We start from the raw sequence: 26,713 nt of genomic DNA on the forward strand, positions 1-26,713 counted from the left end.
GCAGTACAAGTACCACACCAGTATCTGCCTGGTTTGGTTCCAATGCCCATCAAAAACTGAATTTTTTGACTACAGACTTGTTCATCCGACATAACTTTAATAACACTAGACGTGTGAAGTTCTATTTGTCCCTTTGTCAATTAGTAACACCTGTTTTAATTTATAAACATTACTGATGCCACATGTATACAAAGAAAATACTAGGAATAACCACTTGTGAGAATTAAAAGCAGTAATGATACATTTTTGACATAGAAAGGGAATGGAACAAAATTCTGATGTTACACATTACTAAAAGGTTAATATACATACCTTAATCCCTTTCACAGATAAGACCTCTTCAAAATCTGCCAATATCTGAGTACCAAGTTCACTTTGCATTTTTTTCACCCTAAAATTAAGAGTTACACAATTAGAAAGATCACAAAAGGTCCACAAACCCATTATTTGCCATGGGAGTTTGATGCATTGGTACTACAATTGAGTATGCACTGACAGATATGTTGTAACCCTAAACAAATGTCTGGTCAAAATAATACAGTATTTTTTCCTGTCTGATTCAACATTATTCTTTTGTTTCATTACCAAATTACCTTGGTCCCTAAACAAAGAAAAATAATGTTAAATGAAACTATTTTGTGATCAATTCAGCCTGAAAACACTTTAAACTAAAACACATAACATGTAACAGTAAGTTTGAATTTAATTCAGGTCAAAATAATTTCATACTACAGGATTTCCTTCATTTAAGGATTATGATGATGTACCTATTGCAACAGGGGAATCACATCAAAACAGTTTAAATTAAAATAAATGATCTGAAATTCATACTAAATTAGATAATAAGCTGAATTATAGACACATTTTGAATAGTTTTACTTAAGATTCATTATGAGGACAGATGCATATATGAGACCGCCATTCACGACATTTTGCTTTTTCATAATATATTAAAAATAAATTCTATGTTGGGAAAATGCAATCTCTCAAGGTACTTGCAACCAACCATCTGTAGCAACGTTCTCTCTTTGTCTCTCACTTACTTGTCTGCCAGTTCCCGTATTTGTGCAATCCCAAAGTACTTTTTGAAATGTTCCAAAACATTGACAACTCCTTGTAACAGATTGGCTACCTCTCCATACTGTCTCTTTCTGGTCAAAGTCCTAGGATATAAAAAACTACTATAAACTTCCTCTTCCAACTTAATAATGTCACATGGACCTTACAGTATACATCATCCAAACTAAACAAGGTAGTAGATTTTCTGAAGTTATAAAGAATATCCTGCACGAGCCTTGTTTCCATGCTGAACTCCATACATCAGAATTTTTAACCCACATAAATCTTGGTGTGGTAAGTTGCTGAATTTCCACCTTAACCCTTAAACTCCCATGAGTGACCAAGACAGAATTTCTCCTTTCAAGAACTATACAATATCAAGCAGACAAGCAGTAAGAACTGAAAAAATATCAATAAGGGGAGTACCAGTTGATCCAATAATAAATTCTCTGAAGAAACATCATAACAATTGTAGAGTAGACAGCAGTACAAATTTCTAAAGGGTTTGGTTTTTATTTCATTAATGTCCTGCTGAACATTTCTTTACAAGTAACCTTCTCCCTGAAATAGATGTAAATTCTCTCTTGACCTGCTGACACAGACACAGGAAGCTGTATGCAGAACTGAAAGTGTTAAATCTTTGCAGCATTTTATTTTTGGGATTGAGGACAATCTGTCAAATCTGGAAAACTTGAGATGATACAGAGTATTCCAGGAGGAACCAACCAGCTACTGACAAATTATATCCTGTGTAAGTTTGATCAAATCAATTAACTTACACAAGAGAGTCAACTCCACCAACAAGCATATGGAGGTGATTAAGAGTAGTAATGGAGCTTGTCAAATGTCGCTTTGCATGATCCAGCTGCTTGATATCTCTTGTGATTTCTTTCACCTAAAAAACAGTCATTTTATGGCAAAGTTGTAGCTATGTACATTTTTAAAGTATCATCAATGATAGCATTCAGGGATAGGAACATGAACACAAAGACAATGAAATACAAATTTATAATGCCAAGTTTGGTTTTTGCTTTAGTTAAACGACATTGACACACCGAGCAAAAGTCTTTTATGCAGTTTCAATTTTTAGATATCCTTCTAGTAACTTGATAGAAATTAAATTTTAAATGTATTGTTAGTTTTAATATAATGTAATCATATTTGTATTTTGATACAAGGCTCCTATGAATACCAGCCTTTGAGCTGAATGGGCTACCCTGTCTAAATAAAGTTTTACTTGCTTACTAACTTGGAAATTTAGGTTGTGATAGATACAACAAAGGATAAGATACCATACTAACAAAATTAACATCAGTCTCTCTTCTTTTGATTCTTTAATAAGACTCTTTTACAATTAAATAGTAAAACACCAACATAGAGTAAATACTGCAGCTGTTCTTCAACAGAACAACCAATTCTCCTAAGTTCTTTACTCTACACTTGTTACACGTATTTGTCTCTAACTGAACCAAATAGTACTCGCACAAGAATACAATACAAAGACTTGGCTGGCAAAGTGGAAATCGCTCCATCTGGCACTACAATGTATAATATGATATGCAGGGGCGGAGGGGGAGGTGGAGGAAGATAATGATCAGCTCACCATTTGTTCTGATTTATCAGCTTTTTCTTTGATGTCGATTATTTTTGCAAACAACTGTTGAATTGCTTGTTGAGCTTCATCAAGTGCCTGGTATAAGAAAAAAAAATATCCTGTCAAAGGTTGCTGAACAAGTAATTAAGGGGTGTGAGTTATGTCATGCAATTACGAATGTGGTTGGCATTTTGAACGGCTTCAGCGACTGATATGCATAATTCAAGTAAATTGGCAGCTTTATTGTCAAAAAGAGGACTCCAAATCCAAGCAAGTAAAAAGTTGAAAAATTTGTGGAGCGGCTTCGATTCATCTTTGAATACCTTATTGTTACTTTATTTTCACAGGACTTAATTTTTGCAGTTGTCAAAATCACGACATTAAAGACCCATGTAAAAGGTTTTCGCAAAAAAAATAATCATACAAAGTTTGCTCCCTGCTGTTTGATTCTTTAACCAATGTCAATATCAGTTTATTACATCATCATCTTGTCCATGTCTTTTTTTAAATTTCAATTTCAGCTTCTAAATCCTTCCTCTAAATCAAACTCAACATCTTGCTGCAGTTCTTGTAAGATACACCATGCCTAGTTTTCAAACAATCCTTTCCTATCAGTATAATAATAATGATACGGTTTTGTTCACTGTCATTGGAAATTATTGTTATGGAAAATTCATATCCATTGTGGTCATTTTGAGACTACCTGTCTGTTAATGCAGATCAGTGTTTTGACAATTTTCACACAATTTAGTTCCTTTTAAGACACATTCGTAGCCAAATTGCAAATATAAATTGCCACAAAACATGTTCATTCCATTTTTGCCAAGTTAAGTTCCCACAAAAATATGTAACAGTAAAGGACACATATTAATTTGTGGAAATCACTCAGCTGTAAGCAAATTGTGTTCTCTAATAATTATCATATGCAAGGACAAAACATTCTGAACTACTCTGACAATCTTCCACATGTAATTTTGATGAAGTCAACTAAATGACTTTATGCCACCAATCACATGGCATAATTATTGATGACCATTTCGCTTTCTTTCGCATTTATACCTTTTAAAGGATGGTTGATTTACACAGCATCAGTAGCATAAAAAAATTAATGTACTCTTTCGATAACACACAGCTTTACTCAGTGATACCTCATTCTCATCTGTGATAAGAGACCTTAAGCAAATCAACGACAACAGCACCAAGGATGTGGCAAAAGAAAAGATCTAGCGAGCACAACAATAGCTTAGCATTTGCATTTTAAAACTTTTTATATTTACCAGCTGTCCTCTACAAAACAATTATAATACAAAATTTGCACTGTCTGCGAACGGAAGCCCCAGACCGCAAATTATTTAAAATTCCATTTTGAAAAAAAGAGGTGTAGTGTTGTACGAGACAGCAAATACATTTAGCCATTTGCGAAATTCTAACTAAATGTAAAAATATAAATTCATCTCCTTGATCAACATCTTCCTTGACGTTGCTCTCCCAACTGCTTAAAGTCCCTATTATCTACATGGGATATCCATAAGGGAAAAAAAAAGCTCTTCCATAGCAAGCCAAAGGCAAATTATTCACAAACTGTTTCGCATAACCTCCCAGCCTCTCAGGTGTGTAACAAAAGAGCTACATAACTACAAAGATTCTATTCCTGTAACTCTCTCTTTGTGATCAAGTCTTTCATTCTCATGAGCCTAATGTTTGGTTCAGATGTGAGCCCTCAGTGAAAAATTAGACCCTTGTCACTTTCTTACCATGTAACACCTTCAAGGGTTGGTAAATTTACAAAATATGGCACTGCTCAAAAGTACGAGGAAGGTGCTCTAAATTCAATCCTTTATTTTCAATATTTGGTTCTGATCGAAGAGCTTGGAGGATGAAGGCTAAGTCTAGTTTTGAGGCATTAAAAAACATTTGAGAAATTGTTAAGCGAATTCAGAGAAACTTTCAAGTCAATAAGCAACTTTGAATTGACTGGTACATATACCATTTACCAACACAATTCAAACCAATCAGATCATATAAGGAATCTTGGTTGATTAATATCATCTGTAGATCTAAATATTACTGTTTCTTACTTGTCTTCCTTCATGGCCAATGTTAGTCTGTCCTCGGACAACTGTTCTAATTTCTTCATCAAGACCCCTGATAATCACAAAGTCATATTCATAAACTTACCAATTACAGAAGACAAAATCATTACATTAACTCTCTATACACAAGAACATTGTGAATAGCATTAGCATTCCAAGTTGCAACAAGTTTGGTTGACCCCTTCACAAGGAGAAACAAACTGTGGCCGCCAAATTTCCGATGCAAGTCACCAATTTTGCAACTTTTGACTGGCAGCTATGTAGAAATTCACTCATTCATGGGGGTGAAAGGGTTAGATGGTATGTATCTTATTGAATCCAAACCAATCAACAACCCACATCAATGAATAAAATTTCAGAGTCGTGTTCCTTAAACCAAACCAAATCCACAACAATACAAAATATAAGAAAGTTTGTACAGCATTTGCAAATAATAAACATTAAAAAGTACCCTGAGCTTTTCATGTGGCCCTACCTGATTCTTAGTCTCATCTTATTAACAACATCATCTATATTGGCAAGGGACTAGAATGAAAAATAAAATAAATACTACACAAAACTTGATTAACACTACATGTATACCCTTTTTCAGAAACAAATTTTGAGGACATTTCCAGCACTTCCAAGAATCCAAATTTCACCTTAAACCCTTTCATTGCCAAGATTTTGAAATAAATTCTCCAAACAGTCTACATACATTTCATGTGATGTAAATTCTGAAAACATAATCGCTTGATTAATGCAGATTTCCAGGACTTTCCAAAACCCTTTGTCTTTTTCCAGGACTTTCCAGATTTACCTGGACCTTTATGAACTGTAAAGAATTATCACTATTAAAGAAACTACACTGAACATCTATCTAGGATGTTAAAGACAGCAATAACAAACCTGTTCAGTTGGAAAAATTGAGTTTATATAATCGACTGGGTTAAAATCTTTACTGTCAAGGGGATCATCACTCTTAAACACCTAACCAAAAAGAGACAGAAAATCCAAGTAATAATGGTAATTGAACTGAGTGGAGTGCAATTTGGGCTGAAATCATATGTGTGATTTGAAAATTGAACGAGCATGCAGCGCGAGTTTGATTTGAAATCACAAGTATGATTTCAGACCAAAATTGCACTACACGAGGTTCAATTACCACTTTATTACATCCATTTTTAAATCACCCAAATACAGGACTTGGTTAGTTCAAATATTTTATTGATGCAGTACTAAGCTGGTTTGAAATTAAATTCATCCATTTTTTGGGGGAAAAAAGTAAGAGTTTGGAAACAATGAATGTAAAATTTGCCACATGATACTTGTTGTTTTTTCATTTTCCTGCAATTTGATTGATTACTTTAAACAAGTCTTGAAATCTGATTGATTGTTTTGTTTTTAGTGTAGCCTCCTCATTGGCTGGGAAAAAGATGCAATTTAAAGCTAAAAATGGTGCGATTCACGAATAAATCGCACCAATTAGAGCCAATCAGATTACAGGGGCCACCAGTGATTTCAAAATGGGTGTAATAAAGACTGTTATCATTTTCATATATTCATACAAAAAATGTCCACTGCTTCACTCCCATTATCAGCATCATTTTTATTATTATCATTATTATTATTATTATTATTATCAATAGTATTAACAATTGGTTTATACATCAGTATAAGTTTATGGGGATATAAAGCATGCAGAACATTTTGAGAGCATGAGAGGAGTGAAAGAGTTGCTTGAGGTGCAGGAAGTAGACTGTTACACAGGTAAATCAATAAAAATTATGGTATATTGCTTTTATAAAGAAAATTTGATTCTTAATGGGTTTCCCATTGTAAAAAATGATAAGTTTTTGACCAAAGGCCTAGACACTTGTTGTATCTAACTTATTTCATAACACCTCAAAATACTTTTCAAGAAATAATGGCAATAGGACCAAGTGGAGTCTAATTCAGTCTGTAATTATACCAGTGATTACAAATTGGATGAAGTGAAGTCCAGTTACCAAGTAATCATAACCAGTAAAATTAAAAAAAAAACACATTTCAGGGCGTGAAATTAACTTTTTTTTCTGATAGCCACTTGGCTCCTAAATTCTTCAAAGTGGTAGCCAATTCAAAAAAAGTTGGTTGCCATTTTCAAAGACAAACAAAATCTTTCTTTACGCTGTCAGCGTTCTAGACAGACCCTCCAAAATTAAGCTAGGGAAAAGATCTTTAACGTGCTACAAAGTGGCCACTAGGATGGATGATATACAACGTTCAGGCTCATCTAAATCCAAGATGGCGTCTAGTTATCGATCGAGAAGCACGTGCTACGTTTTAGAAACAAACTTAATGAGGAAGTTTGCCGCGGATTTATCTTTGCAAATCTTTTTAATTCACTATATCTCTTGGTAAGGTTATGATGAAACGTTCTAGTCGCCAATTTGGCAACTAACTTTCAGGATTTGGTCGCCAAAGTGAAAAATTTAGTCGCATTGGCGCCTGTATTAGGCGCAATTTCACGCCCTGCATTTATTTAAGAAAATATCTCCAGTAAAGCCATGATCTAAAGTAAGAAATTCCTCAATTTTCTAAATTCCCTGTTCTTTTAGGATAAGTGATTGTTGCTATGGTTCTTGCTATCAATTTTGTGATTGGTGGATTTGACTAAATGGACTTGGTATGATTGGCTGCCTTTATTGTCCGATCACAGGTGTCCAATTACAGCCAACTGTCAGATCCCATTGTCCAATTACAAATCTACAGAATAATTAATGAAAAACAAAGCACTTATGCACCAATAACATTTGGGAAAATTGTAATAATTATGATCAAATGAGTAATATCAATCTTCCAGAAAAAAATTTACACCTTTCATGTCCAAATGCAAATGCTAACTGTGTACCGCCCACTTTGATAAATGTTTCATGTTTCATACCAAAACACTTATTAACAAAATCTTTGTTAAGTCTATAGTCCCTAGCTTGCAGTTCATGACAAAAACTGATTATGCATGTAAAAAATTGAAGAGCTAGCTCATGTAAAACAGCATTTATTGTGTAACTTGGTAGCTTCTCAACCCTTTAATACACAAGATCTGTTTGTTAATTCCCCCTCTTGTTCCTGAAGGTTTCCTTTAAAATTAGTAATGAGAATTTGGTGTGAGGTCAAGATAACAAACTTCTACCCGATAATTTTGTGTATTCTCATAACCTGTTTGCTGAATAATGTATGGGTATCATGGGGAGAAGATACATGCTGATCACTTCTGAGAGTTAAAGGGCAAGAGCATTTTTAAGTAAATTATTTTTGAAACAAACAAGTAAACTCAAGCAAGATGTCTGTAAAAGGAAACAAGCTGGGGTACAATCTTCCTGAAAATTCACCATAATTTCATTAGCGAGTCACCCTGGTCTGCAAATGTTCTGCATTTTTTTTAAAATAAATATATATTGATTTACAGCCAGATTTTGTCCTGACTATAATGAGATTTTCATCGAAAAGACTCTCTGCTTAAAATACCAAATTTCATTTGATAAAAGGACTTACAAATAGGAAACCTTCCAATGTAAATATGGCTTAGTTAATCCTATTCCTTGATAGAAATTCCCTCTATACGTACACTTGCCACGTCTTTAAAATAGTAATTTCAGGTATTACAATAAGGAAGTCTGCACTCAAGATATGGGTGTACCTGACTTAAATACCCCTAATTACAACAGAAATACCTGCGAAATAGCTTCTTCCACTTCGGGTGAGTAAGTGATGGGTTTCGACAGCCTTTCTTCGAGAAAATCCTCTTCGAGCTCCCCTGGCGAAGAAGCGCTGACCTCGGCCGCCATTTTAGACGGAAATCGTCGTTAACGGCGGAAGCCGCTGAACTGTCAACACTTGGCTCGGTTACAAAGGCTTTGGCATTCGTTGTGTACTATCGCAAAACGCTTTGTCCCCGCAACAACAGAGCGTTCTCCTTGTCAGTCCTGGATGTTGTCAAGCAAGTAATGTAGAAGGTAGGTCCAGATCATCTAGCTTCGTTTGCCTTGTGGTAGATAAGCTAGATGGCAATCCAACGCCTTTTTGCGTTACCTAGTTGTTGAGATCTTCCGATTTTCGAAATGCGACATGTCACCAGGGAATGTCTGGTTGAAAACACTTTAGCAATGTTTTTTTTGGCGCACATGTGGATTATTTCCTGGTTCCCTAAGCTAGGATTTGCGTCTCCAAAGGGTTTTGGCACACAAGCATGCCATCACCTCTATGTCTCCAAAAATTACTTTTCCTCTGCCCGTCTAGAGTGTCTACAATTGATGTTCGTGTGGAGTTTTTGAATCCAGACATGCTTCGTCTGGGCCGGTGTCATTTATGCAATTTGTTTTTTTATTACTATTTTTATCCTTGCTATTTTGTAAACCGTCCTCCTGAATGTTGTAAACAGAAATTCAACTTTTTCCTTAAGCTGAGAGCGGCAGAAATTCCCAATTCATTACACATGGGAATTTGTGTTCGAAGACATTATTCACACGAATAAGACAATTCATTAGCAAGGACACAATATATGAATAAATTTCTCAGACGCTAAAATTATACATGCATTGGCCATCCATGAGTGCTTTGTACTCACAAAGGCTGTTAACACGAGGCGAACCGTCTCCGAAAAAGTTGATAGCAATAATTCCTTTTAATAAAACAGGAAATTTATTGTTACATTGGACACAAGGTGAATTCGCCATCTTGTGGCTGTTATCAATTTCGTGTAGACGTGTCTTTGTCTCTTCTTTTGCCTTCGATGCATAGGTCGGCGCTCGTGGGCAATAAAGTTCTGGGTCAGTGCCATTCGCGTCGAAGTTCTTAGCTCCTAATATTGCACTGCACATGTAAAACTGAGCTTTAACGGTTTTCTTTCACCTTTTTTCAATTTTATTATTTATTTATGTGTTTGTTTTTTTTTATTTGAAGTAAGACCATTTATGAATTCTCTGTACGTGTAACGCGGATGACTGCTAAGGCGGAATGTCTAAAGTCCGAATCATCCTATGTTTTCTCTCAAGGTTTTATTGTCCTAATTCTTGCCTTCTTGTCCCCAACTTGTGACCAAACATGAGGTGGTGTTCCAAAAAAGGTTCACGCTACTGATTTCCTTCTAAAAAACAGCAATGTTGCTGTCGTATTGATTTCAGACATACAGTGATTTAGCCATCTTGTGGTTGTTCTCAATTACATGTATGTCTTTGTCTACCTCTTCCTTTGACTTCAATGCTTTTCTTGTCACTTTTGCTCGACGAACTTCTGGGTCCTTGTTATTAGTATTGAAGTTCTCAATTTTGAAAACTGCATTGCACATATGAAACTTAGTATTGGCCATTTTCTTTGAAATTTTCACTATTTTTGTATATTTGATATGTATTTATGTATGTATTTGAAATAAGATCTTCTACGCATTCTCTGTACGTGTAACTCGCATGGCTGTGAAAAGGGGTTGTCTAAGGTTCGAATTGTCTCGGTGAGCTCAATTTTTTTTTATATTTACTTACCACCTTGTGACTTGTCACAAAGCAAACAGTATCAAAACAAGTTTTTCTCACTGATTTCCTTTTGAAAAAACAGTGATTTTGTCGTTATATTGATTTTAGACTTACAGAGATCTAGCAATCTTGTAGTTATTATCAATTGCGTGTGCCATGTCTTTGTCTGTCTCCTTTCGCCTGCCATGCTTTAAATTTGACATGTGTGCTAGAAAGGCAAAACTCAAAATCAACTATTTTTGTTCAACTTTCCTTTTTGTTGTCATCTTTTTGTGTTTATTTGTATGTTCGAAATGAGACCATCTTTGAATTCTCTGTACATTTAACTCGGTAGACTGCAAATGCGGAATGCCCATGATTTGAGTTGTTGTGGTGGTTTCTCAATTTATATTCTGCATCCAACCGCGTAGTGACTAAACGTGAGGCAAATTGTCTTCGGATAAGTTTATGAAACTGATTTCTCTTCAGGAAAGAGTAAATTTCTTGTTATATTGGTTCTAGACATACAGTGATTTGGCCATCTTGTGGTTCTTATCAATAACATATATATGTCTTTGTCTGGTCTTGTTTTGAATGCAATGCTCTACTTGCGTCTAAAATACAGCAAAGTTTTGGGGTGCTGTTATGAACCTTGAAGTTTCTTATTTTAAAAACTGCTTCATACATGTTAAATGTAGGATTAACTGTTTCCTCCCAACTTTTCATCACTATCATATACCACTATTTAATATGTATTTATGTATATATTTGAAATAAGATCATCTACGCATTTTATACATATATAACCAGGATGGCTGTAAAACCAGTTTACCCAAGGTTTGAATCGCCATGGTGAGTTCAATTTTTTTATATTATATTTTTCCACCATCTTGTGACTAAACACAAAGTAAACACTCCCTAGAATAGTTTAATTTGTCACAGACTTTAAAAAAAAAAAAAAAAAACAGCGATTTTTCCATTATATTGATTTAAGACCCACAGGGATTAAGCCATCCTGTCGTTATTATCAATTGCGTGTATGCGCCTTTGTTAGTCTCTTCGTGCGCCCACCATGCTTTAGGTATATTTTTCAGTTGTGGGCGGCAAAGTTAAAACTTGAACTAAACCAACATGTTGTAACTTTTTCATATTTTATGAACTATTTATGTGTTCATTTAATAATTCCAAGAAGATCATATATGAATTCTCTGTACATTTATCTTGGTTGATTGCAAATGCGGAATGTCCAAGATTATTATTATAGCTGTCATGGTGATTTGTCAAATTTTTTTTCTATTTGTCTGCTACCTTGTGCCTAAACATAAGGCAAATTGTCCTAAGAAGGACTTAGGGAACTGACTTTTCTTTAGGAAAGAGAGATTTTGTAGTTATATTGGTTCTAGACATGCAAGGATGTGGCCATCTTGTGGTTGTTACACGATAGTGAATATGTGTCTTTGTCTGTGTCATCTTTTGATTGCAATGCTTTATATGCCGCTTGTGCATAACAAAGTTGAGGGCGGTGTCTACATATGTATAACATCGAATTCTTCATCACGAAAAGCACATAGCTCATGAAGAACTTAAAATCAACCATTTCCCTCACTGTAAGATAAGGCGCATATTTTTTTTATTTAATGTAAGATTATGTGTTAGGTTTTTTCAATTGTCGCCGGGGTGACATGAAATAGAATGTTGCGGGTTTTTATTCTGGCAGGGGACTCAGATATTATCCAATATTTGATTCAAAATTGTAACTTGTGTTAAACGTATTTCTTTGAAAACTACAAAATTTGCATATTATTTAATCACAGGGGTACTTATTGTGTTCCTCAGTCTTCAAAGACTGTGCGCCAACAAGGTGGCACCCTGTTTCCTATTTATGGTCATCTCCATTATGTATCTTGACATCTTTTAACTGGTGCTTTAGTTGGCCCCCTGTTTTGTGTTTCCCAGATGATGTACGTGTAAGAAGTATCTTAAAGGAAAACTTTAATGGGTTAATGAATAAAAAATGAAATAAATTATTCAGGTTTTGAATGTTTTTGTTTTTTTTCCTAATCTGTGTCTGAATAAGGAGCATGTGTGAAGGGTGCAGTTAGTTTAAAACAAATGTTTTTCCTTTGATGCTTTATATTTGGTCTGTGCGCTTCGAAGGCAAAACTTGAAATTGACCATTTTGGTTCAACTTTCGTTCTTATTATCCTCATTTTATATGTGTTGATTAAAGTGTTTGAAACAAGATCATTCATGAATTCTTTGTACAGTACAATAACTTTTGAGTTTTGGTGGTAGTTTGTCAGTTTATATTCTGTGTACAACAGCCTTGTGACTTAATATGAGGCAAATTGTCCTCAGATGAGTTTATGAAACTGATCTCCTTTTAGAGACGAGTAGGTTTCTTGTTATATTGGTTGCAGACACACAGTGATTTGGCCATCTTGTGGTTGTTTCGCAGTAGTATATATATGTCTTTGTCTGGTCTTGTTTTGAATGCAATGATCTATTTGCAGCTACATGTACTATGCTGGAATATTCTGGGGTGGTGTTTGGAACCTTGAAGTTTGTAATTTGAAAATTACTTTGCACATGTTAAAGATGGGATTAACTGTAGTTTCCTCTCAACTTTTTCATCATTATTGTAGTTTATACTGGTATTAAATATGTATTTATGTACATATTGAAATAAGATCATGTGTGCCTTCTTTGTATATGTAACAAGGATGGCTGTAAAACCAGTTTGTCTAACATTGGAATTGCCATGGTGGGTTCAATTCTTGGTGTTCAATTCGCCACTACCTCTAGACTATACACAAAACAGTCGCCAAAATTGTTTAGGTTGCTGATTTTGCTATTATATTGATTCAATTAAGACCCACAGGAATTAAGCCATCCTGTTGTTATTATCAATTGCATGTATGCGCCATTGTTAGTCTCCTCTTTTGCGCACAATGCTTTACATGTATTTTTCAGTAGTGGGCGATAAAGGTAAAACTTGACATGAACCACTGTGTTCTAGCTTTTTCATTTTTTATCAACTATTTATGTGGTTTTTTCTTATTTCAAAGCAAGATCATTTATGAATTCTCTGCACATTTAACTTGATTCTCTGTGAATGCAGAAGTTCAAGATTAAAGCTGTCATGTGATTTGTCATTTTTTTAACTATTTGTCTGCCACATTGTGTCCAAAATGATGGAAATTGTCTGGCAAAGATTTATGTTATACTTACTGATTTTTGTCTAGAAAGGAGAAATTTTGTTATATTGCTTATAGACACGTTGATGTGGCCATCTTGTGGTTGTTGATTGTTATGTAATAGCTTTTATGTCTTTATCTGTGTCTACTTTTGATTGGCATGCTCTTTATGCTGCTTCTACAAAACAAAGTCCTAGGGCAGTGTCTTAAATATCGAGTTCATAGTCACGAAAAGTGCATAGCTCATGAAGAACATAAAATCAACCATTTTTTTTCACCATTTTCAATATTATGCACTTATTTTTTATTTATTCTAAGATTATTTGTGAATTTTTGTATTTGTAGATCAGGTGACTTGAAGTCGGAATGTTGGCAATTTGAGTGGTCACAGGAGGCTCAGATATTATCCAATATTTGTCTCCAACTCATGACTTTTGTTTAACATCTTTCTTTGAAAACTACCAAATTTGCATATCAATTAATCACAAGGGTACTTATTTTAATCTCCTGCCTTCAAAGACTGGGTGCCGACAAGGTGACACCCTTTTTCTGTTTATGGTCATCTTTCTCAATAACATCTTTCAGTTAATGCTTTTAAGCTAGCTTGGCATAACCCCCCTGTTGTTGTATCATTTAGGTGATCTAGGCGCAAGAAATATCTTGATGTGAAACATAACAGCGTAAATGGATTCATTATTCAGATTTTAAATTTGTTTTCGTTTTTCCTCCATCTGTGTCTGAATAAAAAGCATTGGAGAGCATGCATGGAAGGTGCAGCTTGTTTTAAAAGAAGCACTTTGTTTTTCTGTTCAGCTATGCAGAGGCCACATTAGCAATAAATGTAAAGTTCAAGGTTGATGAATCAATCATAACTATTAGTACATGGGTTTTGGTAAAATTTGTCATTCCAGAGGCATCTTAAGTTACTTAGGTGAGGTTTGAGACAAAATATAGGCTGAAGTGTAAATCAATCGGTGGTAAGCTTTCAGCTGCAAATTATTGGAGTCAGAAGCATTTATCAAAGAAAAACCTTGCCAACACATAGGGACAAAAATCTGATGTCTGACTTTATCGAAGTCTACTATTCTGTTATCCTCAATTTTTCTTATAAGTTAGCGTGTATATATTGTTAAAATGATAATTATTTTCAACCAATGCCAACAAATTTTAGATGAGAGTCAGTCTAAAACAAATGCTAAGCTAGAATTTTAAAAAATATATATTTTTTTTGTTTCCCCATTAAGTGGTTTTCACAGGTACAAATTCAAGATTTACTAACGAAACAAATTCTAGGCAAAAGATATTCTTAAAGATATTTTTAACCCTTTAACTCCCAAGATCTCATTAGTAACTCTCCTTACTGTCTGTCATACAGTTCTTGTGATGTTAGTTTGGAGAATTTGGTATTGGATCAACTTATAATTCCCTAATTGATATTTTTCTTTATCCTCATCACTTGTCTGCTTGATATTATATTGATATTTTAAGGAGAAATTCTGTCTTAGTCACTCATGGGACTTAAAGGGCTAAGCAGGGTGTCAGGGATACTAGGGATACATGGGTATTTAAGGACAAGGGAATCTGAGCAATCAGTTTTAATTGATATCAATGTTGTCTTATAATTAACCTTTTAAATCCTTACATCAGTATACATATTCTCCTTACTGTTGTGTATACATTTCCTTGAGTGCTATGGAGGAGAATTTGTTTGTTAGTGTAACAAACAAGAGCTTCTTTAGTTGGTGATCATTTCCTTTATTCTTGTGACATTAATGTTTGATTCAGGGGTGACATTGTAAGGAGAATTTAGTTGTTAGACACTTTTAGGGGTTAAAGGGTCAAATGTAGTCCATCCTTTGTATGTGGCAATAAGGAGTGTTGGTAGTTCTGCATCCTCTTCTGTAGATGGGATGTTAGTCCATAGCAAATTACCACTGTAAGGCTTCTTGACAAATTGCCACAATCCTCTCAAACTCCTGAGTAGGGAGAGGCAATGTGAGTGTCAAGTGTCTTGCCCAGGGCGGGTTTGTTCAAAGCTGGGTTAAGATAACCCAGGGTTAGTGTGAAATTTGATTTCAGATCTGAAAGCTTTAATCCCATTTTTCTACAATTTGATAAATGAATGCTCTTAAAAGGATTGGGGAAATTATCCAAGAAGGTCTTTTGAACAGAGAAATATAGAAACCTGGATTAAAATTTAACCCTGGGTTAGCTCTGATTGGCCTTTGAACTACTAGGTCCTGTTACACAACACAATGATGCAGCCAGGTTCCCAATGCAGAGGTCTGTCACAGGCTAATGCCTAAAACATCAGCATTAGAAACTCTCTCTGGGGGCCAATTTACATTATCAACTTTGTTGTTAAAACTAAATTACCTTGTAAAACCCCTGCTGACAAAGCACCACCATTTTCTTGAGAAACTCACCCCTGTCAAAGAAGAGTCCAACCAGCTTAAAAAACCGTTGGCCACCGTGTTGAATAATACTTACTTTTTTTCTACTCTCTTTCTTTCCAAGATGGATTACCGGGAGTGTAATTTTGGACCCTCATGCACCTGTGATCATAGGCCAACCCTGGTTCATGGTACATCGCCTAATTTTTCAACACCAAATGTCAGAGGGAGTGAGCCACTGTCTCTCACATCGCCTTCATGCACGAAGAAGGAACATATTGACAACAATTTGAGAAAAAAATCAAGAGGTGAAGGTTTGTAAAGAGCCTTTACTGACATCTAAGAACTATGATTATGACTCAAATAATCAGAAATATTTGAAGAATAATTTGAAATGTTTTTAGCGTAGGCGCCTTGCATATATGTCCAATTTTGGGCTCCTCTTATTATGATGATTATTAATAGTGATTTTAGTGATAATGTTATTATTGCGATTTTAGCAACATTTTCCTCATGCTTTGCATAGGAAAATAAAACAATTTTTTGCTCTTTTTGCAGTAAAGAGATTTCTCACAACTAGGGCTATTTTTCTTCCACTTAATGTCACAATAAATCAGCAGACAATTGTAGGAAATGGTACAACAGAAATGTTTAACTGTCTTTCATTGAGGAGGAGTGGAAGAGTCTTCTAGCACCTTGAAAAAGAGTCCATGTTCTTTAGTTTTGATTGTAAGTCTCCAAAAAGCCATATAAATTCACATTCCTTAGCCTTCATTGTTTGATTAAGAATGAAAAAAAAAACAAAAAACAAAAAACTGGCGGACAACCCTATAAATTTTATGTTGCCCAGCTTTCAAAAAGTGATATCAATGTAAATAATTTGGTTTGCCATGTTTTTAATATCTGTTTGTACCTATGTGGACTATAAAGAAAACAAACTATTCAAGGGGGCACTGTGCCAGGATTGTGACTTTAACACACCCCTCAAGACATACGGCTCCTTCAAACCAATGAATTAATACATGCACATCCACAGATTATTCATGGCTGGATTTTCACCTCTCTCCCAAGCCTAGTGGGAACTGACTCAAACATTTTATTGAAAATTTTTCCTTTAAGTGCCCATGACACGAAATGGTTTTTTGCATATTCTCGTTGATAGCTATTTTTAAAATTAGAAGTAATCGACCTTAGCGCCTATCGAGTTCTCCTTGACAATTTTTTCTTTGTGCATTGAAAGTATGATTTGGCGGCCTAAAAGTGTTCCTATTAAACGCGCAGCCAAAACGACCATGTCGCATAGTTGTGACGTAGGAAACTGTGAGGACACGGCGGTAACTATGGTGGAGAAAGGAGAAATCTAGAAGGAAGGACGAACGTGTTGCGTGGCCGGAGCGCCAAATGATGTTAGCTATAAGAATAATACACATACACCGGGTATTTCTATACACTACTTTCCAAAGGATGTAGCTGTGCGGCCAAATGGACGCGTTTCGATCGTCGACCGAGGAGATTTTACTCTTCAACGTCGTCGGCCTCATGCTCAGTACCTCTTCGAAGACGCCTGTGACAAACACAAATCACTAGTCAAATCAGGGGAAGATAAATAATGAGTTCAGCTGAAAAGAATGCTGAGAAGGGGTCTGTTCCCACACCGTACGCGATTATTCATCGTTCTTTTCGACTGACATTTCGCAAGCGAAGAATGGTGAGCTCTTTATTTGTGTTTATTTCACGCGCTTAAAATATACTCATACTCCTTGTCTTTCCACACGACTTCATTTGCGCTTTTCTTATCGTATGAAAGTCCTAGCAATTGCAGTTTGCATGGTCTTTTAATAACAGAAATACATCCTTTGTAATAAAGTTCAAGCCCTTTCCCGAGCTGACCGGTATCCAGTTGCGTGAACAGTGTGAAACCTCTGGCGGAAAGCCAGTTAACCTTTCCGAAAACCATCCCACGAGCCATCGATTACCCCTGCCCTCAAGAAACTAAAAGTAGCAACATCGACATTCCAACAGTAGGAATGTCATTGTGATAACGGCATCACAGCGAGATAAATATTGAATTATTGAAGTAGATGTGGCGAATCCAAGTGCTGTGTGAAAGTCGATGCGAACGAAATATTTATTTATCATACTGATGTCAGTTATTTCCTTTGAGCGGAATGGGTCATAGAGCAATTCTTCGCTTAAACTAAAGAAGTTTTTCTCAGCTAAAATTCCTATTTGAGATTAACTTAAATCAGATGATTATAAACTCACTCGTTATCTGTTCGGATTGACCGGTGTTAAAGCGGGTTAAACCCCCTTCCCCTACTAAACTTTCCTTTAAACGTGGCACCGTAGGGCTTTTTGACCGCGCGAGACCTGGACCCGAACATGGCGCGAGCTTTGAAAATGTCAACATGCCAAACAAATATGGCGGCTCGATACGATCGCACGATTCATGTGAAAAGAGGCGTGTAAAAAATATATATACACATTATAGACTCTGGGAATTCTAACAACGACACCCAATGTATTTCTTGGCCTTTCACGTCTGAAAAAGGCCGACACAACGCCTGCGATGCGTTTGGTCGCTTCGAGAAGACCTGAAAAATAAAGATAACAACGAAGGAATCATGAAGTTAAGGCTACCAAATTTGGTCAGCTAGGCGAAAACTGAATTCCGAAGACGGCTGCGAGGAAAAGGAACCACCTACAAAACGGGCGCTAAGGTCATCTCGGGTAAGTAACCTACATGTTCAGGATAGTTGCCTTTTTCCGTCCGCGGAAGATAAAAATTATTGTTTTGATCGATCGCGAAGTTCAGGTCTCTAAGGTAGCTCTGATTTCCGCTAGCAGACGGCAGCTAAAAATCTACAAGGAACTCGAGTGGTATACATACAAACATTTGCACTAGGCCTCAAGGAATGTTTATTTTGTAAACGTGGGAAATATGAATAATTTCTAATTTTACAACAATGTGATACACACTATGAGAATTGAATTTGCCGCAGTGCGGCATTTCGATGATGCTTGCAAGGATTCCTCGAAATGAATCGCTTAAAGGTATGTACCTTATTATCTTGCACGGAGCAACTATAGAATACAGGGCCACTGATGTCCAGTAATGCTTGTGTTCGTGATCAAAGAAATTCGCAATTCCGAAAAGAACATGCCAAATAAATATTCATGGCGCGATTCGAAAGTGTGCGCAAGCTCAAATACCAATCTTGACGAAATTCCATTCCATTACGTAATGTTTTGCGACAAAGAAAAGAGGATCTTTTGAGTAAAATTTATCGCGTTTTCTTCGGTGGAATTTCCTAAGATTTGCTGGACCGTTAAGCATATTTGTGTCCTTCCTAGTGCCTGTTGACAAAAAAAATTCATAAGACCCAATTTGAGATAAAGGAAGAAAACACAAAATTGCAAATAGCGAGAAAACTGCCCATGTAACCCCTATTTTCTCGGCTTTTAAATGATCGGCAGGACAATTTTCACAACTTGTGGAAATTTTTAGAGATTCCACCAAAGAAAATGGAAGAAAAACAAAAGGCAAAGCCAAATTATCAATTGTAAGCGCCTCCCTTAGTGGAGCTTTAGCTTCATAACGAAAATCATTTTCTTAATATTTATTACAGCAAACGATAATCCGAACCTTGCTCATTGCCTTTTGATAGCTTTTTATGACCTAGAAAAGTGAAAACAAAAAAATTTTACTAGAAAAACAATACGCTGGCGCGCGCGCCAACATTGAGCAAAAACCCTAAGGAGCCACCTTAGGCATCGTTTGTATCACATTTGGTAACTAATTCTATTTGCAAGCTTTTTGTCGATGTTTTTTCAATCACAACACAAAATTCATCAATAAAGGTAAAGAAAAACAGCCATTTCGTTCTAATTCTGCCGCATTTATTATGGCGAGTCGTACAGTATACGCAAGAATTAAATGCGAACAAACTACTACATTCGAACTACTGAAATTGTTACATTAAGTCTTTGCTTCTTCTGATGCGAATCAACATTGCTACGAAACGCCATAACAATAGAGGAGACTACTGCATCCAGTCATAGAAATAACTCGGTCTGATTTTCTAATTAAATAACATTAAACAGTTTCTGAACAAGAACGAATCGCCCTATGTAAGGTAATCCGGATTCCGGAATCCAGAAAATTCTTCGATACTGATATGACCTGGCTAATTTCCCAACTAGCTATTAATCAGTCTTCTACTCCGATTCGAAAACCCTATTTCCTAGTAAAGTTTGATTTTAGCTTGCAGCTCTTTCTTTAATCTAAAGTTCTTTGGGCTATCTTGTGAAGATCCTGGTAATCATTTGCTTCGTCCACACAGCACATTCCATACCTCTCACTCAGCGTCACTGTCCACACAAGTTACATCTGCAATGCAGCTTGCCTTGAGGGTTAATGTCTATGAGTACAAGGAATTTGAGCCTGCGATTTTTTTTTTACTAACGAGAGCTCGAAATATCTTCATAAAATTTCGTCATGTGGTGTCGAGAAGAGCGCAGTTCACTCACGTGGTCAATGGGTATGCAAATTTGGAGGAACAGAAGAAGTTGTTTGCAAAAGCGTTCAAATCCCATAGGATTTAAAGATTTTAGATATATGAAAATTCACATATTTGCACTGCGGTGGAAAGATGAAATTAGAAGATCCTCGCAGCGAAGAACACTACTGAAACTAGTAGTTGTAAGTAGGACCTGAAAAAAATTTCAGGCCCGTACGGGATTTGAACCCATGACCTCTGCGATACCGGTGCAGCGCTCTACCAATTGAGCTAACAAGCCAACTGGGAGCTGGTCAATGAATTGGGTACAAATAAACATCCGAGTGAATGAAGATTTTGAAAGGTCGTACCCATAGGATTTGTTTGGAACACCAACATGGCGACAGACCACACGTTTCAAATTACAATAAACTTTGAACAAAGATATGTATGAATACCTATGGAAGCCGGGAGAGGTCTATCTCTAAGTCGAATTTTCGCCATTTAAACGTAAACCGCTTTCTTTGATATTTGGCATTCGGAATAACAAATTTGAAGATTTCATAAAGCATCATATCTCGGTGCGAGTAAAACAAGATATTACCAGATTTTAGGGTGAAACAACATTTTTTAGGAAAGAAAAAATAGCGGCGGGCCCCCTTAAACCTTTATAGAATCATTGCTCTGGAGAAAATCATAGCCGACGCAATGTGACTTGACTTGGTTAACCTTTTAAAGAAAAAAGGAAGTATAGAAAAGAGAATTGTTATTCTTGGGAAATTACCGTGTAAATGCAGGTCTTTCGCGATTTTACAAAGGTTTAAGTTGAGTTGGTTGAACACCGTTTTATGCGCAATCTCATAATGTTGAACATCGTCGTCAATTACATACAGAAAAAACAAGCTTTTCCTAGCACAGTCTGCGATTTATTTGCGACATACACGGAGCGTTGTAAAAATTGTATTTCAGTTTAAATTTTTCCTCAATTTTGTGGTTTTTTTTTAAAGGAAAGTTAAAAAAGTAATTTGAGACGGAAACCGGAATCTGCAGGAGTAGAATCCAGCACTTGGAATATGGAATCCCCCGCGTGGAATCCAGAATCTAATAATGTCCTGGATTACCTTACATGGGTCGAAACGACGTAACCACGTCTACTACAAGTCGTTCGTAAAGCCTACGATAAGTAAAAATGTTTCTGTTCTGAAATATTGGAACTTTCAGCTTATTTTCAAATGCAAATCAACATTAATGTTTACGTCTTAACAAAAGTGGAGACTATTGCATCGAACTCATTCTTATTTTCTTATTTTAACGATTATCAACTGTTGAGGGATCCGAAATAACACCTTAACAATTACGAAGAAGTCTAGAGTCTGGCGGTCTGCAGACAATACAAAGCCACTCGCCCTCCGGGGCAGTCTTAAATCCCTCGCAGCTCATGTGCAACCATTCCACGCTCACCTTGCACTGTACCATGTTGTCCCAACACTCGTGCATTGAACAATAACTAAATTGATGTCACAAGTTTGTCTCTTATTGAATCTAGAGGTGTTCGACTGTTGCGGAAAAGGTTCAAAACGACCTTTCTCCAAACATTAAACTAAATACTTGCGCATTTTCCTTTGGTCAAAAGAAACATGCGACAAGTCATTTCCAGCCACCAGTGCGTATGCATTGGCGATGCACATGAATTAAAAACATACTTTAGTTCACACTGGAACTCAAAGTATTGTCTATTTCTAATAGAACATTAAGGATGATGTTTTCACTTAGTTTTGTTGAGGGGTCTAAATCCGCCGAAGGGGGTCCAAACCCACTTGCGGATTTGGATTGGGGGGTCCATATCCCCTAGCGGATTTAAATGGGGGTGGTCCATATCTGCTAGTGGGGGGTCTAAATCAAGGGGGTCCAAATCTGCTAGGACACTAAGGGAACCTTCACCATACAAAAAAAAACAGGTTTTAAGTTTTTTGGAATTTTTCTTCTTGCGGAATTGGTTTGTAAATATGATGAGCTAAATATTTACACAAAAAAAATTCATGTCATGGGCTCTTCAACTTGAACCCAGCTCTAACTTGAACCAAAATTGATTTCCCTTGGATTTCCATCGTACATTTACTGCAACTCTACCCTAACTAACTCAAACCCTCCATAACTTGAACCTCACACTACCTTAAAGCAATTTTCATTTCCCTTCTGGTCATTCTCTGTATATTTTTACCCCCTGAAAACTTGAACCACATCTGTCAGTATGTGAGAAATCTAGACACAGTGTACTGCAGTCCAAAATGTTTACTTAATGTCGTGAATTCTGCAGAAATTGAGTGTTTTATCATCACTTGTATTCTCTTTAATTAAATTTGATTAAAATGTACACTGTATGAGTAGAAAAAAGTGAATACCATTTTTCCCTTATTTCCATTACTTTGTTTTCAACTCCTGATAACTCAAATCTTTTTCAATATCCCTTGAAGGTTTGAGTTATGGGGGCTCAACTGTGTCAAGAAAAAGGGTCTCAGTGCCACTTACTCGCCATTCATTTTTTTTTTAATGTTTTTTTTTTACAAGTAACAGTTAATCTTTTGATAAAAATATCATTCTGCTTTTGTTGCTTTGCTTTTACCTATGGCAAGAACATAGTTAGAATTTATACACAAGAACTTTCAAAACTTCTGTCCCTCCCCTCCCCCATAGACAGTTTAGACCCCTTTGATCAAATACTCGCTCTCACCTTTTACGCAGGTCGTTTGAAAATATAAGGGTTAAATTGTAATATCCATGCAAGGTTGCTGAGTTGAATAATGTTTGCTCTTCAAGCATGGCATGTTGCAAAGCAAAACACCCTTCCAGGGAGGTTAAGGAGAAATTTGATACTCTCCCACACATGATTTCCAGCAATATTGGGCATAGTAATTTGGTATTATCAACTGAGTTGGTAACAAAAATCAGCCACCATTAAGAGTTTCAAAGCTGACATTTCGAGCGTTAGCCCTTCATCATTAGCTCTGACTGAAGGGCTAACCCTTGAAATGTCAGCTTTAAAACGTCAGCTTTAAAACTCTAAAAGGTGGCTAATTTACACTTTAAACTGTGATTATGTGTTGAATGTGTGGCTCTGCTCACCAAACTATCCAGGGAACTGACAGACATGTTCACAGCATTGACATGTAGGGTAAACACCACCAACTTTGACTATTGGTGACCATGTTTGTGATATCATTTCAGTTGCCAATGTTAGAGCATACGATTGCCGAATGTGTGAAAGGGTGTACCAGACTGAGGAGGAACTGGAGAAACATCTGCTTAACCATGCTGAGCATCGCCCCTACAAATGTCCTCAGTGTCAGAAAGGATTTAAACAGCCTTGCCATCTGAATCAACACCTGCGAACACATACAGATGAGAGGCCATTCCCCTGTGAGGTGTGCCGCAAATCCTTCAAGCAAGCTTGTCAGCTTAAACAGCACATGCGGCTCCACACAGGAGAGAAGCCTTATCACTGCTCCCAGTGCAATCGTTCTTTTAAGCAAGCTAGCCAGTTAAACCAGCATGTGCGCCTCCACACTGGAGAGAAACCTTACAAGTGTAGCCACTGTGACAAGACATTCACACAGGCCAGCCAACTGCGATCACACAAGAAGACCCATGATCCTAAACCTGAGAGGAAGTCCATGTCAAAAAAGCCAAAGGCAGTTGCCCGAGGTGCAGTGGTTATGCCTACTTTTACCACCAAGGTCTCTTCGCAGTCCATGTTGTATCATCAGAAACAACCTACTTTCAGTCCTGCTTTAAAAATGGATCCTCCATTTGGTGGAAACTTCAAAAGTGCACACCCATTTGGTACAGGTATGTCTCAGGTATGTCACATGCGAGAAGTACCAGTTTCCTCTATAACACATGACTTTCTGGGATAGATCAAATAAAACTAAGAGCTGTAGTTTCCTTATGTATTTTCAATGCTGACAAGCAAAAAAACATGTGATAATTACAAGGCTGTGATCTGCATACACATTTTGCATTCATATACAAGAACTCTGTTCACTTAAAATCTTTAAACTACTATTTGATTTGGAAACATCCATTCCGAACCCACTAATCAGAAAGATCTTTGAACAACCAGAACAGTTTAAAAGTGATCTGCCGTAATTGGTCACAAACCTCTCTTTCATCACCTTTAATCATATGTAATATTGATAACTAAACTTTTGATGGTCAACTTTTTGAGGATCTATCTGGTATAATTGAGTTATTTCTAAAGACCAAGCCATTGCACTAGCAGCAATAATAACATTCATGCTGGTGACTTGAGAGTTGGTTACACACACTGTGTTGTGAGACAATAACAGCAAAAGCTAGGACTTTGTTGACTTTAAGACTTAGACACTATTGCTGTTGTTTTTGCATTACACAGTGTGTGAAGTTTCCTCTTCAGTTACTAGTGCAATAGGCTACACAGGGGGGAGGAGTCAAATTTGTAGTAATTGTCAAAAGAGTTTTGTGGAAGAAACATTCCTTACAGTTTAAGTCACTCATTACTGTTGGCTACAGAGAGTCAAACACAAATGTAAAAATGAAATTGATTACTATACACAAAGAATCACAGAACTATTTACTCTTTTCTAATAGTTTCCAGCAAGAGAAATCAATCAAACTTGTGCAAACAAAAGTTTAGATTACAGCCTTGAATGCAGATATTGTTATGATAATTGTTCTTGTCAACAAATATTAAATTATTGCAGTTTCATATAGCTCATGATAGACATACTACAGTCTGGAATGACAGTGAGCATGCAAGCATTTTCTGAAGTCATTCATCTAAGGGATGGGTGATGAAAAGTGAACATGTGTAAGAAAAGATGAGGAAGATACATGTCCTTGTAAAAGTCATGTAACATTTAACCAAAGCTCAAAACTTTTCTGTCCTATTCAGCAGCTGCTGTGCATGTGTTTTGGTTGAGTGAGGACCTGTAACATGTAACAATTTACTTTTCTTCAACCAGTGAAAGATGAACTCTGAAAAACATCAATGCTTCAAATTTTTGGCAAAATTTAATGTAAACAGGACAATGACAGGAAACAAAATGCATATCATAGTAGCTTTTCGTGCCCAGGAAAATAGTTCCTTATGTTGAAAAGCTTGCATGCCCACTGTTCTTTCAGGTTTGTCCACATGAGTTATGGTAATGAAATTACCATGTAGGGCTTTTTGTAAGCAAGATGAATAATTCTATATAAATATTCCATTGGTGTAGTTTAGCCTATGTGCCATGCACATTGGATGAATTGTCTTACAGAACAAGAGAGATGGGTATGTAGGGTGTGGGTGCTGTGATTGAGAATGATGGTCAGCTGTTAATATTATGGACCTTTTGAGGAGAGTATTAATGGGGTTATAACCAAGAGGGGTTTCACAGACTCTTAACTCTAATTTCTTCCTGTGCTTTTCAGTGACATGCTTTATCTGGAGTTTCAGTTGTATTGTTTGAAATGAATATTTTTCTATCAGGCTGCTTTTAAATATGGAAACATTTGCAATGTATGCAATAAGCTGAATTATACTTGCATTTTGATTGGTTCTAATGCTTAAATGATCTATTGGACAGAATCATAGATGACATTACCATGAACAACATCTTTCTTTTTATTGCATAAAACAAACTGCTTCTATGTTCCTGTGGGTTTGTACAGTGGTAGATCAAAGAAGACGTCAAAATGTGGTGATAACATCAATGACACACTTGGCTGTGCCTGGCGTGTCACCTTTTTGTTCTTACCACATTTCGACATCATCTGTGATCTATGGCTGAATGGGACATATGGTGAAATGGAATCTATTTTTTAAGTTATGTAAGGTTCAGAAGGAGAAATTTGATGTGTTTTGTTTGCTTCTGCATTTTGATATCTGTTACAAAATTGATAGACGGCAACCTGAATTGAAATAGAACCTCAGAGTTAACTTGTTACTGGCATAGCAACCAATTGGCTTGTGATGCATTGGTTAAGATTTGAATCAGACAACACTGAGGCCAAGCCTCCTGTAACATACACCACTCTAAGATAAACACATGTGAATTGTGTCTCTCACAGCAAACCTAAGGAGGCAGTGTAAGCTTCTTGGCTAGTTTGCAAGACATAAACTTATGCATTAGATTTGGCACCTGTAGCCCCTGAGGGGTGCAATGCGATAAATTGACACACCTGCATTTCATCATTAAAGTTTCATGTACTTTGTCTCTTATTGGCCTTTTCTTCTTGTGAAAAAAGAAACTCTTAATTCCTCATTAGGGGAATAACTTTTATTGAAAAACCTGTGAAAGCTGTCAGTTTTCTAGCAACATTTTGGATTCTGTAATTTTTGATAAAGGGATTTTTCATATCTCTCACTGATGACTCCCCCACTCCATTAGTAC

At 36.3% G+C, this 26,713-nt stretch overlaps 2 protein-coding genes across 9 annotated transcripts in view; one reads left to right on the forward strand and one right to left on the reverse strand.

Annotated features, from left to right (window-relative positions):
* LOC113677178 (vacuolar protein sorting-associated protein 53 homolog) overlaps positions 1 to 8,640 on the reverse strand; it is a 32,143-nt gene extending 23,503 nt beyond the window's left edge. For both annotated transcript variants that reach the window (XM_089190742.1, XM_027193940.2), the window contains exons 1-8: positions 8,442 to 8,640; positions 5,635 to 5,715; positions 5,222 to 5,271; positions 4,732 to 4,798; positions 2,663 to 2,749; positions 1,839 to 1,954; positions 1,044 to 1,163; positions 313 to 391 (exon numbers count right to left, since the gene is read on the reverse strand). In XM_089190742.1, the coding sequence (XP_089046868.1) occupies positions 313 to 391; positions 1,044 to 1,163; positions 1,839 to 1,954; positions 2,663 to 2,749; positions 4,732 to 4,798; positions 5,222 to 5,271; positions 5,635 to 5,715; positions 8,442 to 8,555 (714 nt within the window). In that variant the 5' untranslated portion in view covers positions 8,556 to 8,640. The remainder of the gene's footprint in view (positions 1 to 312; positions 392 to 1,043; positions 1,164 to 1,838; positions 1,955 to 2,662; positions 2,750 to 4,731; positions 4,799 to 5,221; positions 5,272 to 5,634; positions 5,716 to 8,441) is intronic.
* Positions 8,588 to 26,570, forward strand: LOC113677173 (uncharacterized). 7 transcript variants are annotated; one of them, XM_089190747.1, is made up of 4 exons: positions 8,634 to 8,723; positions 11,025 to 11,066; positions 15,929 to 16,118; positions 23,529 to 26,570. In XM_089190747.1, the coding sequence occupies exons 2-4, from the start codon at positions 11,064 to 11,066 to the stop codon at positions 24,215 to 24,217; spliced, it is 882 nt and encodes a 293-aa protein (XP_089046873.1). In that variant the 5' UTR covers positions 8,634 to 8,723; positions 11,025 to 11,063; the 3' UTR covers positions 24,218 to 26,570. The 7 variants fall into 7 exon arrangements, with proteins under 7 accessions (XP_089046875.1, XP_089046878.1, XP_089046873.1 ...); XM_089190751.1 differs by lacking the exon at positions 8,634 to 8,723 and adding an exon at positions 10,166 to 10,213 and having other exon boundaries at positions 15,929 to 16,112; XM_089190746.1 differs by lacking the exon at positions 8,634 to 8,723 and adding an exon at positions 10,168 to 10,213.
* The last annotated feature ends 143 nt before the right edge of the window (positions 26,571 to 26,713 follow it).

The sequence above is a fragment of the Pocillopora damicornis genome, chromosome 12 (assembly GCF_964200805.1).
Source record: "Pocillopora damicornis chromosome 12, jaPocDami1.2, whole genome shotgun sequence".
Classification (NCBI taxonomy): domain Eukaryota; kingdom Metazoa; phylum Cnidaria; class Anthozoa; order Scleractinia; family Pocilloporidae; genus Pocillopora; species Pocillopora damicornis.